Source organism: Limanda limanda, chromosome 1, assembly GCF_963576545.1.
Source record: "Limanda limanda chromosome 1, fLimLim1.1, whole genome shotgun sequence".
NCBI classification, from domain to species: Eukaryota; Metazoa; Chordata; class Actinopteri; order Pleuronectiformes; family Pleuronectidae; genus Limanda; species Limanda limanda.
In genome coordinates this window covers 33,605,914-33,627,958 of record NC_083636.1, presented here as the reverse complement: position 1 = coordinate 33,627,958, position 22,045 = coordinate 33,605,914, and the positions used below count along the sequence as shown (strand labels likewise).

Here is a 22,045-nt window from a genome sequence, read left to right as displayed (position 1 = left end):
TTGGTCTCTGTGTGCCTGCCTTTGGTCGGTGTGATGTGGCTGCTGACTTTGAGTCTGTTTGCAGGCGGCTGCTACTAAGGCCATGCTTTTATCGGACACAACTCAGACACATTTTTGAGTCATTCATTCTCTCAGAGCAGAAACACCTCAGCTTGTCGACTGCAGCCGCTCACCGGCCCCTGCAGCCTCGCCCTCGCACACGCACCACACTGACCCGGAGCATCTGTTTGCTCTTCATGTACACTTCAATTATTTATCCGCCTCAACAAGCTGATAAATAATTCACCACCGTCTTACATCACTGTTGTCACAGTAACGCGATAAAATTACACTTTGAGTAGAATGTGGTGGGTTCTGTGCAGCGGGTATTTCCAATAATTACATTAAAACGAGCAAAATAACATCTTAGAATGAAAGAAAGTGAGCACTCCTGTTGCAGCACTCAGGTGTACACTTCTGTCCATACTTAGAAATACATTGACTTAACTAATTAAATCATGTTCAATTCAATAAGCTTGGAATATTGTAGCGATTGTGCTTTTCATGAGAAGCATGTTGTGCTGTTTAAATGATAAATAAATTAAAATAATAACATTACTATCTTCCAACTGGTGATGTAACAATACCACAAATTTGATATCATGTGACCATTACCATTTAAATGATGTGAGACTGAATACCGAAATCAATAACAGCAAACACAAGAATACAAATAAAATATAGAGGCCGCTATGAACACAGCACACAAATGCATGTGCCTTTGGTCAAATATCCAAATTTATTAGTGTATTGCTTCTGCTGAAATCTCTGTCAGACCGGCACTGGAGAACCTCCAGACTTTCTGCTGATGCGTGTGTTAACACAAACGTCCGAGTGAGAGCCTCTGGATTTTCTGCAGACTTTCTCCAGCCAGTCCACAACAATGACGTCGGCAGAAAGTCTGATGTCAGAACACAGCATCCTCTGCAGGATTCACCTCAAATGAGTGGGGGGGGGGGGGTGATGATGTTTCTAACGCGCGACACATGCAAAAATTACAAATGCTTAAATGTAGAAAACACTGAAGACTATGGAACCTCCATAGAAGATCCAGACCCTATTCTCCAGACTTCTCCCGGAGTCCATGTCTGAAAACGGCTTTACTGATGCGATGACATATTCATTATGTGTGTGTGTTTGTTTGTTTGTTTGTGTGTGTGTGTGATGACATAGCACTATAAATGACTTCACTGAATTTGCGTGTGTCGGTGCAAATGCAAATCTGCTGTGATGCTCGGGTTGCGTAATCACAAGGTTCAGATCATATTTTCATTTGTATATGTATGTGTGCCCTATGTATGTGTGCCCTATGTCTGTGTGTGTGTGTGTGTGTGTGTGTGTGTGTGTGTGTGTGTGTGTGTGTGTGTGTGTGTGTGTGTGTGTGTGTGTGTGTGTGTGTGTGTGTGTGTGTGTGTGTGTGTGTGTGTTTGCATTCATATTTATGAGTCAGGTCCAAAATATGTCACTTTCTCTGCGGCTGTGCTGGCAACATGCTGATGACTCAGTCCATTCAACCCATTAATCCTGTTTGCTCGCAAACTGTACTCTACTCGGGCTCTGATTAAATATGCTGTATACATTACAGGCCAATGTCATTTGATTTTAAAGCAAGTGAGGTGCCATGTGTTGAACATCATGTTTAAACACTTGTCATTGAACCAAAGACAATATTAGAGAGTGCTGGAGTCGAGTGTGAGAGCAGCAGAGAGGTAACACTAGATCATGGCTGCTCACGCTGCTGGCACCATCTCAAAGGCATGATTTATTTAGACGTAACTTCTGCTACGATGATTCATCACCTTCTAACAATATCAAGACGTTCAACAGTTCTACACTGCGATCGCACTGCAGGATTCATGGCTTCTTCACCACCACACTCTGAAAAATCTGAAAGAAAATCTGAATCTGGAGTTTTAAACCAGATTCAGATTTTCTTTACTTAATAATCCTTTGCTCATTATAAAAAAAACAAATAAACTTAGAGAGGTCAGCCAAACCTAAATGCAGCTAATTTAAATAATATATCAGAACTCTAATCAAATGCAAATGTATTCACACTTTGGTTGACTGACTCCATAAGTGACCTGTGAGGTTTATCTGCCATTTCTGAGCAATTTAGTTTTACCCAGGAAAAACAAGACATGCGTCATTGAACTTCCTGACGACTTCAGAGTTCATAACAACAAAGGAAATGCAAATAAAATATAGACGTATTTATGAGGATTTAAAGGAGCACTTTAACAGTTTAGGATGTAATTCTAAAATATATTTGTAATAACTGCCAATGGGGATGTTGAAAAAAGGCGGTGTGAAAATATTGAATGAAGTGTGAATATAATTAGGCCCCACTTTGCCAGTATGCCCGGAAACTGTGGTTAAAGCATTTTTTTTTTTTAAACTGAACTGTAAAACTGTATACAGCCTTTTTCGTGTTGTTGTGTAAGACATGTTATGCAACGTCCTCGTCTTACACAAAAAACACACCCTCTGAAAATTAATCCATTCATTGCTCTGCTAGCAGACTGTGAATTAGGCGGCTAATTCAACATCATGTCAATCCACCCTGCTTTGATATCTGTCAATTCAAATAATAAATGACATGCTTTGGAATTAATTGCTCTGCATGTTATAATGTGCAGTGAGATGCAAATTAAATAGTTCACATAATAATACATTCTGAGAATGTAAATGTAAGGTATGCAGGGCTGCACTTCCCTGCAGTTTATGCTTCAGGCTGCTGTTCTGCTTGTTTCACTGTTTATTTGGGTTTCCTTTCAACTGTTGGGCCACACCAAGGGCAGGACAAAAACACAGTGCTGCTTTCTTTTCAATATCTAAGCCACAAAACCTGTATGAGCCATATCTGTCATAGAGAGAGGATCTCTGTGGCTTTGTGCTCAACACAGCTCGCTTCTCGTCAGAAATGTGTGACTGTCACAGCACAGGAGGGTCTGAATGATCTTCCTTTGAAATGTTAATGGTCGGTTTGTTTCATTGTCGCCAAAGGGGGAAAAGTGGGAGTGAGAGTATTTATGGATCGGACACAGAGAGATGACGTCCTGTACGGGGTCAAGGAGTCCACTGCTGTGGTCTTTTTTAATGCAAGCGTCTCGATACATGAAACCATTTGTCCCCGAGGTAGCAGCACATGACACATTATATCAATATATTTTATGGTAATGATCGGGTCAGCAAGAGAACGAGGCGAGAAGTCAACCAACCAGTAATATCACGAGGAACAGACTGCCACACGTGAGAGATCAGAAAGAAGAAGTTGCGGCGACACGACAGAGAGAACTGCAATGGAGAGAAATCTAACACATAAGACATTCCCACAGCAGACAGAAAGTCAGTCGAGTAGCTCTTTAACACTTTGGTAAAACACTGATATTCCCCGTGTTACAACCGATTCTAATTTGGGGGGAAATCCAGCTTAGGTTTAATGAACGATTCTTAACTCCTTCTCACACCCAGACTGCTATTTTCACTGCTTAATAGGAATTGTGCAGGGAGACCTGTGAGGTTTTGTATGAGTAAAGAAGTCTTATTATCATAATTGCAGGCAGCATGTGTGTGAGAGTCTGTGCATCTGTCGAGTTGGAGAGTAATCCTCCTCGAGAGCCGTATTACATTAGCACAGGCTCTCTACAACTGAACTATGACCTGAAATTAATACTGGCGGCAAAACACACAACCAAAATTCACGACTCGCTGATTGAATTTATTTTTAGCTTGTTTTGAGAACTTCCCCTAAAAATGCTCCACTTGACTTGAATTAACCAAATATTTTTTCCATTGTACATTTGTTGTATTGAGTTATTAATTCATTCGTCATTAGCAGACTGCATCTCCATGTTGTGCAATCAGAAAAAGAATGGATAACAAAATCTTTACGCTACTCACACAAGCAATCCAAAAGATCAATAGCTATAAAGTGTAATTAAACAGGCTGAGATTATTATTAACTGTATTAAACCTCAGTGTGCTTCTCTAAGGGAGCAATAATTAACGGTTTAGGCAGCTATTAGCAGCTTGCAAATGGGTGAAGTAATGCTAAACTGTCACACAGCTACATACTTGTTATATGGCCTCAAGTGACACATTTGTGCTCTGAATGCCGCCACACAGACTCTGCGTTTGTGTGATTTCACACAAAATGATCTTTTAAAGGAGACGTATTGTGCTTTTTTTTTAGTTAAAAAGTCAAAGGCTGCAATTTCTGTCCGAGGCCCGACTGAGCTGAGAGGAAATGAACCGAGCCCGACCGGAACATGACGAGAATTCTGTTTCTGGGTCTGAACCCGACCTGAACCTCATGTTTCCCCGACAACAGGCACATGCAGCGTTAAAGAATCAAGAAGACCAAACCCAGCCTGAAAATAATTTCAACATTTTTATCCCAACAGAAAACACTGCTCCTGAAACGGCTCGTCAGCGATCCGCCCAATACACCCGGGGCATAGTAACGTAATGTGACATCATAATGCCCCTGATTTGCATAATGCATGGCTAACAGCTATAGGTCCACCTCCTAACAAAGCCAGGTAAACAGAGCGTGGCAGCTGACATTTCCTACATGCACTGGAAGCGATCGACCAATCACAGATCAAAGGTTTATGTATGTAAAGTACCAGCAAAACACGCAGTAGTACACAAATAAACACAAACATGCTCTGGAGATTAAATGTTAAATGTTATGTTAGCCCATAAGTATTTTCTCTATTACAAATGCCTGCACAGTGCGAGTATATAGGACTCTCCCACAGCAGCAGCGAGAACATCTGCCCAATATCTGCTGCAGTGCCTGAAAGGCCTATTCACATCAAGTCAGCTTTAATAGGTAACTGAAGACTGGAATTCTCACTATCGCTCCAGCCTCTCCATCCGATACTCCTGCTTCTCTCCTCCTGCCCGTTGTTCAGAGAAACCGAACCTGATATAATCCCTCTCCCGTTTCCTCCTCTCCCTGTCTTCCCGAGGCTTAGTCGATATGTTAGACTTCTACACACGTGCGCAGCCAGATAATGCAAATGTTTCTATAAATAGGGACAATACTGCTGACAGTAGCACTCTCTCAAGTGAGATATCTCAGTGTAATGTTCACACACACACTCTCTTTGTAAATACCGGCGAGGAAAAATACACCCTATTGCTGTGAGCTTCATCACAGTGATGGTCCCGAAGCAAATAAACACTGGAGCTGCAAAGCAAACACATTTCAAATATGTGCTATATGAGGCTCACGTATAGGTCTATACACACACAACAAATCAATGTACCCGACACATCTTAAACAAAGAGCACACAGCTTGAATCCGCAGCAGACCAAACAGCTTGAATCTCCATAATACTTTAGCCAACACAGCTCATGTACAACACACACACACACACACACACACACACACACACACACACACACACACACACACACACACACACACACACACACACACACACACACACACACACACACACACACACACACACACACACACACACGCACACGCACACGCACACACACACACACACACACACACACACACACACACACACACACAGGTATAATGCTTCACTATAAAACTTCACTGGTACAACTCAAATTCATGTTGTACATCTCATTGTAACACACAACACAAAATTCACTACTTCTCAGTAAGTTTTACATTAAATCCGCTAAAAACCTTCAGACAACCATATTCCACAAAATCATTACCCGGTCTCTAAAATCTGATGCAGTATAAAAAATCAGCCATAAAACTATATAGTCTGTAGAAGCCTCTAACCTGAACTTTCAGTGCATAAACAGAGGCTGAGGTGAAGCCTGATGATGGAAAAATAATTGAGATGGATAGAAGCGAGGCCACAATCATCCTTCATCTCCTCTGTCTTTTCTCACCTTCCAGCTCCTGATGGATGACGTCAGAGAGGTTGGGCTCCTCGCCCCACCAGAAGATCCACAGCTCCTTGGCGTCGGGCTTGATCTTGCGCCGCCACACGCACAGCAGGTTGGCCTGCACGCAGCGCATGAAGCTGCGCAGCACCGGGTCGTCCTGGGCCGGGGCCGAGATCACCGGCCCGTACTCCCCGCTGCCGCGGAAGCTGTAGCAGCGCCATTTAATTCCCGTCAACTCCGCCTAGGGGAGAGAAGGGAGAGAGAAGGTAATGATTAAAAATTGTTGCTGTATGCAGCCCATTACACAAAATGAAAAATCAGTAATACAGCAGCGGCGTTAGGTGCAATCACTAATAAACAAATTTCCGTAAGTCCTCAGTTCCAATGTGATTATATTTAACCTCAATGCTCAACAATTTGTTGATTCAATCAGACAATCATCAGAAAATTAACCTGCAATAATTTCAATAACACAGTAATTGATTAAGTAATTTTTAAAGCACAACAGCCAAATAGTTTCTTTAATGTGGGGAGATTTTTTTGTTGTTTTCAGTTTGTTGTAAATTTAATATCTTTGGGCTTTATACAATTTTATAAAATAATCCAATATATTTCTATTCCAATAATAATCCAATAAGTCACCAATATGGACAAAGAACAGCATTTTCCTCATTTTTTTCTACATTTATAATATCATTGTGCAATTATAAAAAAATTTCACATCACACATTTGTAAATTCCTTTTCGCAGCACTACGTGGTACATATTGTGTTTCACAAAAGAGACCATCAGACAATGCCGATTCAATCAATAACTGCAAAGACGCTTGTGCAATGAAGCTTTATCTCCATTGGCTTCCTGTTTCTACAGCTTTGATCCTTGTGTAAATGTTTAAGTTCATTTAACGTCTCTCTGTTGTGTCATTATAACCTTATTCAACTGATACCGTCACCCGCTACTGCTGTAAAGGTACAATCAAGGTGTAACTGTGGCAGAGAGGAGGGGGGGGCGGAGGCGGTGAGTCACAGCGAGACATAAAGGATGGCCTTGAGTGAAATACAGGGAATGAACTACTACAGCAGAGACAGCATTGAAATATAGAGGGAGCTACAAAGAACGAGAGAGACATAAGAGGAGGAAATACTGTCGGGGTCAGTGGCTGGAGTCCGGCCCGGCTACTGACTCCTTCCCCAGTTAATCCGATGGGATGATAGGTGTTTATGTTGCCGGTTGCAGACATGGGCGTGGAGGCTGTGTGCCACGGAACTTTAGGTGCTGAGCCAGAAATATATGGCTCTTTGTCCTCTTCTCCAACAGAAGCAGAGGTGCCAGTGAACATGCGTGTTGAAAATTAACAAACGTTTAAACATCAGTGACGCTGGGATGCTCGTACAAAATATGCTTTACAAACTTTTTTCATGCTTGTTTGTGTGTTTGTGTTTGTGCACGAATGAGTGGAGTTAACAAAGGCAGTGTGGAACAGGACGGACATTTGGCAGCTGTGAGGATCATGTCTGGGACACTGGCCCAGGCATCTAGCTTTCAAAGAGCAGCTAAGAGAAAAGAAACACTGACACACAGGTAGAGAGGTGCTGGTGTGTCTTTAACCGCCTTTCGAACTAGGAACGTTTGCAGGAACTTCTTGAATTCCAATCGCAGGGACAAGTGTCTGAATAAGGTTCCGGTTAATCTTTTTAACCCCCAAAAAGTCCCTTGTCGGGGGGAGCTACTTGACAAAAGTACAAGAACCTCAGTAATGGGGCTATGCAGTGCTGCACATCACTGATTGGTGGAGTACACCAGCATTTAAATTCAGCTATAAGCTTTTAAAAACAGTTTTTAATATATAATGTTCTCTTGAGTGGACGAAGCAAAGGAGGCTCCACAGCTCTGATGACAGTTAAATGGCAGAGAGCAGGAGCCTTGCGTGTCTTTTCAGTATGTGCGAGGGAGTGTGGCAGGGACGCGTCCATGTCACAACACGAGTCAATCCAAATGCATTTGAGGGAGTCTGTGTGTGCACCACAAAAATATGTTATGACCAAAACATAAAGTGCAGCGTCTTTATATGCGAGTGCACACCGGGGTTCAAACACGACCCCCGGGAGCATCCTGGCTGCAAAGCGCCGCCATAATTACATGCATACAGGCAGTGTGTGTAATGGGAGATATAAACATTGGTGCTGTGATAAGCAGAGTCCTAAAATTAGCCACGACAAGGTCAAGGATGCCGCTTCTCCCAAAGCAAAGAGGAAGACATCTGCTTGCGCTGCCTCGTCACTCCCAGTCAATGTCAAAAGTTGCCTCACTGTTTGACACAGCTGTCTGCTGCTTTTGAACCGGGAGCCGAGACGAGGAGGAGATGATGGGGAGGAATAAGATGTCAGAAACTATTTTCACAATAAAGGCGGCTGTTTGTTTTATAAGAGAAAGCACGCTCTCTGGTGAATCGATTGCAGACACGTTGTAAGACATATTTAAATACTCTGCTCGGAACAATAACTTGACGGATGTGTTATTATAACTTATACCAGCTGTTTACAAACAGGCAATTTTCATATTTACCTGACAGAGCTATTGCTTGTAACAGGTAAGGTAAAGTGGAAGAAACCTGTCAAGCGTGTGAATAACAGCAACAACTCTAGCGACAAATTAAATCCTGTAGTGTAAATAACAACAACCTGTAATTATTTCTGCTATAATTCAAGAAGTGTTAGTCTTAAAGAAAAAAAAAAATCAAGGAGTAGTGAAGACTTTACACTTACGTTAGAAATGTTTGATTTGACCCTGAGTTAGAGTTTGGGTTAATGGACAGGGCAGGGGGTTAAGATTCCAAAATGTGAGAGAGAAAACAAATGAATGGATTCATAAGCATGGGTTGGGGTCATAATGACATTAACTCATTCAGGATTAAAATATATTAAAACCCAAAACAGACATAAAACTATACATACTGCATAGATAAAGTAGACCAGATAAATATACTATGCAATGGCTGGATCCAGCAGTTTCTAGCAGTTATTCCGGGAGGTAAATGATTTTTATATTGTAAAACCGAGGATTGTAAACAGCAATGATGGTGGGAGAGATATGAATTTGGCACGCAAAGAGCAAATTTAGATACGTATCCAAAGCAGCAAATTCCCTGCCATAAGTGCGAGAGCGAAAGAGCAAATCAACCATTATTCTAGCCAGCGACCTAAGTCTCCCTTAAACTCTACCGTGGGGGTTAAAAAGGCGAGAGGGGTCAAGGAAAAGCCGGCGGATTTGGTTTCACTGTCAATAAAGCCAGCGCTCCACCAAGCCCCTTGTTCTGTAGGTTGGCTGGTTCAATTTCTGATTGAGTGCAGGAGCAGAAACAAAAGTTTTCCCTTCCATTCCTAAGACGGACCAAAGCTTTGACCTTACCCTCACCTCTATTATCTTTCTCGTCTCCGCTCTCCGTCTCATCTCTCAGCGCTCTCTCACTGTCACGGACGCCTGCTGAATACACCCAGGACCATCTCACACTCTCCCTCTCTCTCCCTCTCATTCATTTTTTTTTCTATTCCTCTCCATGTCTTTTTGTGTAGTAAACAGAGACAAGATAATGGCTAACCATATGTTTCCAGAATTGTTTGGTGTCAGCCCAGAGGAAGCGGGAGATTGTGCTCTTTTTCTTGTGTTCCATTAAAATCCCTCTTTTCTGCTGCTATGAAAATCTCTGTTTCTTCCGCTGGGTTGATTTCTTATTATTTTATTAGAAAATTGTTTCTTAGTTTTTTTTAACATGCAGCTGAAGAGTTAAAACACCATTTCCCGTATTTAAGGTGCACTGAGCCCAGGCCTGGCAAAACACAATTTGTATCCGAACCAAAGGTCGGCTTCAGTGCACCAGACATGTGCTAACAATCAAAAGAAAAGATGGAAGTCAGAACATTAATCTTTAGCACACATTGTTCAAAACAAACAGGAGTGGATAAAGACTGAAAGCGAGTGATTTACACAGAAAAGAGGATCCCGTTTCCAGGGATTGAAAAGGTGTATCACTCTGCAGGTCCCACAGACAGACACATACATACAAGTGTATTCTGTAGATTGTTAAGAGCCCAGGAGCTTTACAATGCAGAAGAAGCTTCCATTACTGTGATAGCAGAACCGAGAGGGAAACACTTGACATGCACTTTGCAGGAATGCTTCTGCAGACTGAAAATATTTTTATCCTGCTGCTCTGTCTCCAAAAACTTTTAAATGGACCTTTTGAACTTCCCAACATGCAGCTGCATGTGTGTTTGTGTTGTATTCCCCTTTAGGAAAACACATATACACACACAGACACACAGACAAACACACTCTACGTCCTTTTTCCAAGCATAAACCCAGACGAGACTTGGCTCCTGCCTTGGAGAGAAGCATGTATATTTCTACTTTCAAGACCGATGAGAAGTGAATGAAAAATACAGAAGAAAAACTGCATTAGCCATATCAAGTCTACTTCCACATCTTACACTGAGTAGTGTGTATATGCAGGTTCTTTAAACGCATGTAAACCCACTTAAAATGGCAATCGAGACCTTTCCCGTTGCCAGCAGCGGCACTTGCCTTTCTGTTTTTCCCCCGGGAGACATATTCTAATGTACTGCACACAACGCGTCGGAAACGGGAAACACATCACACGACAGAAGCAACCACCGTGGCGACTAGTGACAGTGTTAAACTTTTATATATTCTACTTCAATCCAGCTTCCAAACTCTACGCCGACTGCGTCTCTTGCCAGTGATGCGTTTTGCACGATATGGAGGAAACTATATTTCCAAGATGTAAAAAGCGAATAAGAACACAAACAGGCCATTTAAGTGCCAACGCCTGGAAGTTGAATGCGAGTCCTAACGTCTCGGCTGCCAAAATAAAGACAAAGTAGAAGAAATGAGCGCGTTTACCCCGGTGTCAAGTTTCCATCACTGCCGATCGGAGCTGTAGCCAATAAACACACTTGTCTACTTCCGAGTCATTTGACCTCGGAGTGAATGCCGCTTCATTTCATTCCGATTGCAGATGGATCCAGATGTTAGAGGCTGTTAGTGTGTTTTTTTACCAGTGGAAACTGGGCTTTGCATGCGGAAGCTTCCAGCTGCATTAAGTACATATTTCTATCAGAACTGCAGCTGATATGAAGGTTTGAGTTTCCACCTAAGTGGATAGGTGCCTGGTGCTCGATCAAAGCAGATATTTTGTATTAAAGCGTACGAGTAGCAGGATGCCACTTCTTTAGGAATCTCACAACAGCGTGAGGGGCTCGCAGTCTGAGAGTCTGACAAAGGAGGCACTTTAGGCAATTGAGAGACAGCTTGTATCAGCAGTTTTACCTACTCTGGCACAAGGGAAACACTTATTCTGTCGGAGTGGCATGGCTTTCTCATCAACGTCAAATCGGTTTAGACACTTGACAAACTGCCAATATTTGGGTTGTGCTCGGATCGCCAGCGATGCCTGTGAGTCTTGAGATAAGGCTCGTCTTCATCAGACACATGTAACACTATCTGTCTCCATTTGATTCAATGTCAAAGACCAGTGAAATTTAATTATTTCTAACAGGCTCTGTGAGAGAATCGACTCAGAACAACTTATTTGAAGCTTCAGCAGAATGTCTCTTTATCTAAGTTATAATCCCAAATACTTTAATGAAATCAAACCCTGTTCTTTATCCCCTCCGTGGTCAGCGTTTTTGACCGACGGCCATTAAATGCATTTCCTACTTTATTTATTCATTCTTTCATTCAATTAAAATTACGCAACTACACACTGGAAACAATGCACAAATTATATGTGGCTTTTTGATATCTTATCTCATTAATCTCAGCCTCACTGTTTATTGTTCATTTGTCATAGTCATATCAGAGCCTTATCACATTAAAAGCATTGGGCTGTCAAATCGCCGCGTGGCTTTGATGGTGAAGCCGCCTCAGAAAACTACACCTACCTGTCCCTGTGGTGTGCACTGACCTCGATCGTTCTTCAAAAATACATCAACAAAACAAGACTACAGTCATTTGGAGTATTTTTTGACAGCAGATCAGTTTAAAATAAACAATTAACGCGTTTCATCACTACTGTTCGCATCGCTGTACACAGCATGAGATCACGGTGCATGATGGGAAAAGGCGAAATATCGACTGACTTCGCTTTGTTCAAACGACACAAGCGAGCTTGGCTATAAACAGATGAACCAGTTGCTCCTCTGTTGTGTCTCTGACAAAGTAGCTGCTCAGCAAGTGTTTGTTGCAGCATTATACCGCACTTGATGTTACCACAGTAACCACAATATCACCAGATCAGCCAAGAGTGAAACATAACTTTAATGGAGTGGGGGTTTTTTTAACGCATCAGAGCCATCTGGGATAAATGTGGACAAAGACGCTGTAGGTTGGACGGTTGTGCTTCTATGGTTGGCTGCTGAGAAGTCACCAGTTAGAAGAGCCGGTGGCAGAAATCAGAACAGGAAACGACTCCCCCTTCATCAATTAACCCACCAAAATCAAATTAACCCACAAGGAGTCGTGCTCCCCTCTGGCATTTTACGCCTCAAATGAAGAGCGATGCACATTACTGCACTTGTGAGGGAGCGAGCGCGACACAAAAGCACTAAACAGGTGTAGAAAGACGGCCTCTGGGGCTGCAGACACCAAACAGATGCTTTTCCTCTGCCGTCTGCCGCCACCTCTACAAGTCCCCTCCAAAACAAGGGACCGTCATCTGATCTGTGTTCCGCTGTAGCATCCAGCCCTGGGAGGTGAGCAAGCCAAGCGACCTAATTAGAGCAGCGAGTCCCCAGGGCTGAGTGACGGATGGACCTGCCAATCACACCGCGGAGAGCCTCCATCAAGCCATGACTTCTTCTCACCTGACAAAGAGAGGTGGGGGGGCGGGAGGCGGCGGCGGCGGCGGCAGAAGACCAATAAGGACAGCGAGACATTGTGTACAGTCAGACTGCCGCATATAAAAGGAGAGGACGAGATCCTCTGCGATTTGGCGAATAAAACAACAGAAAGCTGCACCGTCAGGCTGCTCTTAAAGCGTCGGGGGACAGGCTACAGCAGTGGCCCTGCTTAGCCTGAATTATTAACGTGCAAATAAATAAACCAGTCTCTGCTTTACTAGTGTCTCTGATGTAATTTAATTAAACTGTGACAACCCACGGGGAGTGAGAAATGAGAGAGAGACACAGACAAAGAAAAAAAACTGAGAGTCACAAAGCAGGAAAAACAGAAAACAGAGGGAGAAGTAAAAACAGTTGCTAGGCAACATACAACATCTGTAGGAATTTAGCAAGGTATTACATTTTTGAGATTTCCGTCTCCAGGGTTACAGTGGAAATATAACATTTCAAGCACTTCTGGTTCCCAGACTTTACTCTAAAAATCACAAAGGAGGGTAGACCGACTCTTTGTCTCTGCAGGTCGTCCGTCCTCGGCTGCAGCACGTCTCACTTTGTGCCCCAGCAGCTGGAATTCATCAGCTCAAATTTGGCTTAAGATATTATCGAGCGTGTAATACATGCGTCACCAAAGGCCCGGGGTTCCCAGAAGGCTATCTCTATCTGTGCCAATTATCAATCTGCTGTAGGAGACAAACGCACGGCGGATTGTTTGCATTTCTTTAACCAATCCCAATCGTCCTGGGCGTCGTTAAGCCCACGAGGCAGCAACAGTGCTGCTGTGAAAATGTGTCAGGGGAGAATTTTACACTTGGGGAGGCAAATGAGTAATTCACCGCAAAGAAAATGCCACAAGATAAACAGAGGGGAAAAGACACATGTCGACTATGAGACTGACGATCCAAATCTTGTTGGTTACAAACTCAGAGGGTTGCTCTCAGTGGTTCTAATATAGCAAGAACATGAAATGCCTGACAGACTTAATCAACACCCGTTGACTCAGATGACCAGAAGCAAGACGTAAACATAGCTGAATAGGATTAGTTTCTCCAATAAGTGTTTTATTAAAAAATGAATCAGTGCAATAATTGTACAATTAGCTCTGCATGGAGGCTTGTGAAATGCCTACAAGTATTTAATAGCCTGATTGTTCCTGAAATTGTGCAAATGGAGCATTAGCTCTGTTAGAAAATAATATCTCATTTGGCTTGTAATTTCTTGCACTGATTTCTTTTTCACAGGGATGTTATTTTAGATGAAATGAAAACCTGGCATTAGTAAGTAGGACTTTTTCTTTCTCCATTATACAATAGATAATTAATATGTAAAGGACACAAACTAGAAGGGCAGCAGGCAGGTCACCGTAGGTCACACCTGAACAGGTTTCAACCTGCATCTCACCTGGCTGCAGACTCCAATGTCTAATCTAATGTTGTCTGCTTGCTAAGTGGGAGTGGCAGCAAATCAGAACTCTGACACTCAAAGTCCTCTGCACTTCTGCTCACACATCCAACGCACACACACACACACACACACACAGTCTGATGTTATCCCTCTCAAGCCTTCCTCTGCTGTCCATTCACTCAACAGATACAGTGGCACCATTGCATGTTCATATCTTTCCCAACACTTGCGTACTTGGTCATGTCTGGTAAACTCTCCATCAAAACATTTTGCATCTCGCTGTTATGCAGCAAACGCCAATTATTCCACAAAGCAAGCCAGGAATGAAATTGAGCTGTACAACATCCGAAAAAATCACGGGTGTTTGCCTAATTCAAGATGAGAGAGAGAGAGAGAAAGAGCGAGAGTGCAAGAAAGAGAGAGCGAGAGAGAAAGAAAGAGAGAGAGCGCGCGAGAGAGAGAGAAAGAAGCGCTTGGCAGCGCTGGGAGAATCAATGCACCCCAAACGCCTGTGAATCAACAGTCTGCACATAATGTGCTTGTTCTCTTCAAGTATCCGTCTGATTGGTCACAGATAATCTCTCAATGGAACATGAACACATGATAATTAGAATTTGAAACAGTACGGCAGACAACATCCCTGTTTCCCCTCTCTCTCCTTGTTTTGCGGCTCTAAAAGACGCCCCTTTAACCTAAGTGTGCTCTAACTGCAATTGAATCCCAGCCAACCATGATATTGGCAAAGCTGTCTGGCTTGCAGAAATATTTGCCCGGGCTACAAGCGAGGCAATATCTCCCTTTAAAGAAATTCTCTTTGTCAAGGTGTCTGCGATGAGGTGAGGAGAACGCAAACAGAAGCCCAGGACTCGTGTGTGATGCACAGAGACGCTTTGTTTTGTTTCCAATCTGGTTTTCTGGTTTTTATCTCACAATCAGACAACAAGCCTCAGAGATTGTGTTTGAATCAGAGGATCTGTAGCAACACACATACAACAACTATTAGTTTGGGTGGCACAAGCCTGAGCCAGGTGTCTGTCGAAGATAAGGAAATAAACAAAACAACAAAATTCAGCAAAGTTACTCTGAAGCACTGAACTGTACATTTTTACTTGTACATGTAATCCACTACATTTCAGGGGAAACTAAGGCCCAACACTCCCCTTATGAAACCACATTCATATTCATTAGATCAGAAATTTTTGTTGGATCTGCACCAAACTGCAAACACACTCATCAATATCAGTCTCCTAAACAGCTTCTTCTTCTCCTTCCTTGTTCAGTTTATCGGCAGGTGACGTCCAGGTGCAGTAGCGCCATCTGATTTCATTCATCAAGATCCATGAATTATTTTTGGAAAAATCGAGGAAAATGTTGATAAGCGCTATTTAGCAGAAAGGGAAAAAATAAATTCATGTATCTGACCCCTGATCCAGATCTGCAACATCCGTTCAAGTCAAAATTTGTGTGTAATCCAGCTGAACAAACAGAGGCGGATAAATAAACCTCACCTCATTGTCCTGTTATCTGCACATAAGTCGATTAAAAGCTGGAGCTGTACTTTCTTAATTGTAGTTTTCACACAGGCTACAGCACCCAGCAAAAATCCCACTATCTATTTGTCTGTCTGTCCATCGCTATGCCTGCTAACTGGCTTACTGTCCAGCCATCACAGGCACTTGATCGTACCAGCTCCCGCCCATTCCTGCCAATCCTTTTCCCACTCAGCCTTCTGTCGCCCTGCACACATGCAAAAACACCAGCAGGCGCTAAGAATAGAACACAGCTGATACTGCGGGGCTAACATATTTCACACTCGAGCCACCGTGCTTCAAAATACTCCTGCCCATCCCGTCCCATTTCCATCTCCAGGACCAGCGGTGCTTCCCCCCCCCCCCCCCCCCCCCCAACCCTCCCTATTTGTCTTTGAACTGCTCTTCACCTCTGTGGCAGGGCCCTGACAGGCCTACTGCTCGGATGAGATACATGACGACGCTCGGGAGAATTTACCAGGAAAAAAAAAATAGAGATCAGAAGCACGAGCAAAGGCGAACTCATGTCTTCCTGTACCCAACCAATGCACCGCCCTATTTCTGTCAGCGGCTAACCCCACGCTTATTCACGAGTCGTTGTGTTGAAAGGCCTGGGCGCGTGTGTGTGTGTGTGTGTGTGTGTGTGTGTCACTACATGCAGGATGCCATGTTCACACAGGTGAGCCACTGCCTGGTCGAGTCCTATTGCGATGACAAGGGATTCCCACGGCAGTGACAGGAGCAGATTAGTGGGAGGCGCCGTGCACAGACTCAAGGTGAAGCCGGTGCTGGCTGTCAGGGTTGCAAACGAGCGCAGCCAAAAGCACAGGTTGGGCGTGGGGGGGTGCACTGTTTAGTGAGAAGTAACCAGATGGAGCCGCTTCATAGGGCACGGAGCAGAGGACCGGGGCTGCTGCATTGGAAACCTGGACCGATCCTCTCCTTGTGTGAGAGGACACTGCAGTGGCTTCAATGTCATCCTCACATATCTCAATATAAACACACACTCGTAGTTTTTTCACTGTTGAACACAGTTGATACAATGTGAGGTGACAACAGCTGCATTCAGTCCTTTTCATCTGTTTCTGATCTGAAGGATCGATCTCAGTGAGAATCCATCTGATAAAAATTACAATAAATGGATCAAACTGATAAAACCTGCATGTGCGGCCAGAACATGATATTAGACTATTACCTATATTTTTATTTCAGTTAAGAGACTATTAAATTTGTTTTTATAAGCATTTTATTTAGTTTTACAGACTCTTACCTGTACATTTACAAACTTTTTTTTATTTTACAAATTCTAACCTGTACGCTTACAAACTTTTCAATTGATTTTACAGGCTCTTCCCTATAGGCTATTTTGAAAAATGTTACTTTATTTTACAGACTCATACCCATACTTTTACAAAATTGTATTAATTATTTTACAAACTTTTACCTCAACATTTATTTTACAGACTATTACCTATATCTTTTTCATCTTTTTTTATTTAGACTGTTACATAGATTCATACAAATTTTATATTATTTAATTTATTTGTTCTTGTTCTATTTATTTTAATTCACATGGTCTGTATATATTATATATATATATATATTTCTATTCTCAGCTGGAGCAATTGTAAATGTATTGGAGGCATTTCTGTTCCGTGACTTCTTGTTTCTCATATATCGACATTGTATCAATACATGTGATGGAGTGTGTGTGATTTATCAGCTGTTACTGTCTTACTGTCAAGTTCGGACAGGTTCTGAGGACATTTGATTATGTTGTTAAATGAAAATGGGGCTTCAAAAATAAAGGGTTCTCCATTTCTCAAAATAAGGTAAGAAAATGGCATTGCTTCATTATCACTACCGACACAGATATCACATTAACACTGGAGCACCGAACAAATCCAAGCGATCCACAGCCTCACTCGACTCCAACTTGACCAGCTCTTCAGCTCGGCAGATCGTGACGCACGCCTTCTAACCGCGGCCTCTTCTTCATCCCCGAGCGCCCTCGCAATATCGCCATTAATAACGAGGAAATGCAAACAGTCTGTATTAAAAAGGCACCAGACCTGATTACCTGCTTCTCCTTACAAGCCTCGGCCATTCACCTGCCATAAATCAGGACACCGCTGTTAATGGTATTCCCTCAGCCACATCTCTTAGCACTTTATTTCCATGCCAGACACTGGTATCATTATCATACATGCAAGATCTCTATTGGAATACAGTTTGGCTAATGAGCACCTCTTAGTTGATCACATTAGACCTTCACTTGAGGACACTTAATTACCAGTGTTGCACTCCGCGCGCGTGTGTCGAGGGGGACAGGAGGAGCCCTTTAATTAAGGCCTCTGCAATCTACCTGTGTTTGTACAAGTCTATATCCTTGGGATATAGGATGTGTTCGCGGCCCGAACATGGCGATAAAACATGTGGTGTGTGCGTGCGTATGGGAGTGTGGGTGGAAGATTTAGTGTGTGCATGTGTGTTGCATGGTTGTTGTTTTTTTTGCCCTGTATCTATGTCGGTGCTAGAGTTTGTTAATGCATCGGTGTGTGTGTGTGTATAATATGATGGGTGTTTGAAGTTTGTCTCCTGAGCCTGGATGGTTTACAGTGTGCACAGGACACACACACACAGACACACAGACAGACAGACACACAGACACACAGACACGCACACGCACACGCACACGCTTCCTGTGTCATGAGGCTCTTAACTGTCTCCTCCTTGTGTTTCACATTCAGGCTGGGACTTGGTGTTATAAGAACCTGCCCAGTCCACAGAAAGATGACTGTTTTCTCTCTCCCTCTCTCTCATTGCGTTCCTCCCCCCTTTAATTTTCTCCTTTCGCTCTGTCTCACTCTTTCACTCTCAGTTTCTCTCTCAAACAGGCTGAGGCTAGCAGTCAGGAAATGCACATCAGTTATAATACTTTCCTAAAATGAAAACAGATTGCGCTGCAGTCCATCAGCCTCTCTCTCTCTCTCTCTCTCTCTCTTTCCCTCTCTCTCAGCTGAAAACATTCCTCCGTTTCTCCTCTCGTCATCCGCCCCTCCACTACTCTGTTGCCACTTCAACCTAAATCCCCAGCCGGGGTCTTTCCCACTTACATAGGGTCTCGTTTGCTCTCTGCCACAGATGGATGATCCCCACCACACCAGACAGTTGTTTTGTGGGCCGTGTGATCGCAGCGATCTCAAGCGTCTGACACCGGCCTCACAGAAGGCACGACAGTAATCTGCTGCGCCCCCATACAGCCCCACAGTACGGGCACTTGTGCTTTCTAAGGTTGGTTTTATTGATGCCGGTTGCAATAACAGCCAGTAAATCAGTGTGAGGGATGAAGTTAGTGCATGTTGGAATGCTGTTTAACAGGCTGTCAGACCAGAGCGCTCACTAGTCGCCTACACGACCTTTACATAAGAGCAGAGATACGACGTGAAGGAAAAGGATAAGAAGGATCCGACCACAGAGGCTGTTTCTTCTCCTCTCTGGAACTCTGAAGGACCGAGACAACTAACGAACGTCATCATATTTTTTTAACTATACAAAATACCGACAAATGCCTGCTACAGTTTCCTGGAAACAAAGGGGACCACGTCACGTTTTTGGATCAAAGACAACCAAAGCTTTTCTTTCAAAGCAAGAACGGCACTTTGCCGAGGCAGCACAATCCTACACATGAATTTCGAGTTCTTATAGTAGAACTGTAAAAGAAACAGGAAGTGGTCTGATGAACTAAATTATGTGTCATCAAACCAAGTGAAAGAAAGTTATCTGCACCATCATTTAATGTTTTCTTCCCAGGCTCAATCTCTCTAACAAATTTGGTGAAAAAAAATCACAATAATCCGGCTAACAATAAAGCAACAAACAGACTCTGGGGAAAACAGAATCTCCATGTAAATGTTTGCCATTCTTCAAGGACAAAAATCTCCAATTATTGATCGATCTTCAGTCAATCATCTGATTGATTAATCAACTGGTTAAAGAATAAACCAAATATAATTATTTCATATTTCTTAAATAGTACAATATGTAACTTCAGCCGCCAGGGATCACTCAGTCAAAACAATAATGAAAGACTTTGATGATGTTGTGAAGCAGCGCGGGATCATGGGAGTTTTCACCAGCATTGCAGTTAAAAATCTACCTGACGCAACTCAGGCGCAAATCATGCTGACGGATGAGGTCATGGAGTAAAGTTTTAATCACATTACACAGCAAATGAAAATAAAATACGAGTACGAATCCATTACGAGTGAGCAAAACAAACAGTGGAAGGAGAAAACAGACGACTGGCTAACGGGCTAACAGGGTTTCTTCTTCAGGTTAGAAGTAATAGCAGATACAGAAGAAAGTGGCAATTTCTCAGATTTTGAGCATTGAAAACATTCTGGATAATGTCAGTGCAAGTAAACAAACTATTCAACACGTGTCTAGTCATTTTTAGATATTCTAAAGAATTGCTACTTATTATATGTTAATGTCTTTAGCCGGATCAATAGTCGGACCTGATCTGATTCATTCCTGATAATCAATGCTTCAGCCTCCACTTGTTAAGCTGACAGCACACATGTGTCTGGCTCTCAACATCAGGATGCAATCTGCGTCCCTCCGTCTCTTTGTCTTGGCCGTGCCCTCTAACCAGGACACTCGGCGTGTCATTAGCGTTTATGTTCTTTCTTGGACTTCCCTGCAGGAGCCCTGCCAGTGAGTAACCGCTGTGGCACCAGGCAGCCAGTCATAAATATTCTCAACAAGCCGGCTGATGGATGGTCTCCTTCTCCCCTCAGTTTGAAAGGGATGTTCCACGGGCCGGCAACAACGCCACGGCGGGTGAATGAAAGCTTTTTTTCCACGAGGGAATAGCCTCGACTTGAGATGTTGACAGAAACTTAATCGCTGTTTTCGGCTGTGGGATGACAGGCTGAGGATTTAGGCCGTCTGATAGGTGTGGTGGAGTGCTGCTGGTTTTACTTCAGTGTTAGTGCACAGAAATGCAAACATGATTGCTTTTAAATAGATTAGGATACCATTTTAAATCCCCCTCTTCCTTAATAGCCACAAAAATGACTGAAATACACTCGAAAGGAAAAACCTCAGGAGCTTTTTAGTTTTTTTGCAGGCTGTGTGAAAACTTCAGACTTCAGTTACTCCCCTGCATTCCCCAATAAGTCATTAAAATCCGTGCCATGTGACACTTGTTTATGTGTCACTTGTGGAGTGTAACTGGTCCCATCTGCTGCTGCTGCTGCTGCTGCTGATGGACAACCTGCATGATCACCTAAAAAGCCCTCAGGACCCCTATGTTGTTGTGGTTCTCAACAGCCTGTGCCCGAGTTCAGTCTACCGCATGCCTTTCCACTTGGCTGCCTGTTGTAGTAGGGGAGTTAACTCGCTGATTGCAGGATGAGAACTGTGAAAACACACTGCTCAATCTTTTTTTCACCCTCAAAAACCAGCCAGTTCTGCAAAAAAAGGAAGCAAAAGAAAACACCGCCTGCCCGACTAGACTCACAAAACACCTTGACTCGAGATAAACTGAGTGTGAAAGAGTTGTTTCCTCTGCGTGCCAGATACATGTTTTGCTATCTGTCAGAATCTTATTGACCTGCTTTCCTCTGTGTGACATATTCCTCAGTTCACATTCACACTCCTCCGATTCATAAGCTGAAGTGAGCAGCGTTTGTAGCTGAGCACATCAAACTACTGTTTCCCTGAGATCTGAAAAAACGCTTTTCTTGTCTATATCCTCTCAGGCTGCAGGAGTATTAGACAGAAGCAGCCTTCTTTCCAAGTTAGTTGCTTGGCAATGCAACAGCTAGATTTCCAATGATGTGATTATTTTTTTTAAAAAAGCAAAAGGGGGAGGAGGATAATGACCAAAGCTGCCTGTGCTTTTGATGGGAAAAATGAGGTGTTTATGTAGCCTATTGTGTGAAAGCCAAAACTTCAAATACATCAGTTTGTTTTAGAGGCATTTCGTGGTTTTATTTTAATCATTTGAAGATATGTTTTGGATTAAAAAACGGGACAGTAAACTGGAGCAGGTTTTAAGCCTCTGGACTCAGATATTTTTAGTATTATAACAGGCTTTTTTTCATAAAATATGAAGTGTTCTTGCCCTTCCTCCTCTGGACCACTAACCCGTGTCAATGATTGCCCAATAACAACATCAGCAAACGGCTCACCTTTGCACGGCATAGAGCAGACACATGCACGCGTGCCTCCCACGGTCCTATGACCAGGGAGAGCTG

At 43.0% G+C, this 22,045-nt stretch overlaps 1 protein-coding gene across 1 annotated transcript in view; it reads right to left on the bottom strand.

The window, feature by feature from the left end:
• Positions 1-22,045, bottom strand: part of LOC133011131 (mediator of RNA polymerase II transcription subunit 13-like) — a 75,404-nt gene that overhangs the window by 53,079 nt on the left and 280 nt on the right. The window contains exon 2 of the mRNA XM_061078840.1: positions 5,936-6,173. Coding sequence (XP_060934823.1) covers positions 5,936-6,173 — 238 coding nt within the window. The remainder of the gene's footprint in view (positions 1-5,935; positions 6,174-22,045) is intronic.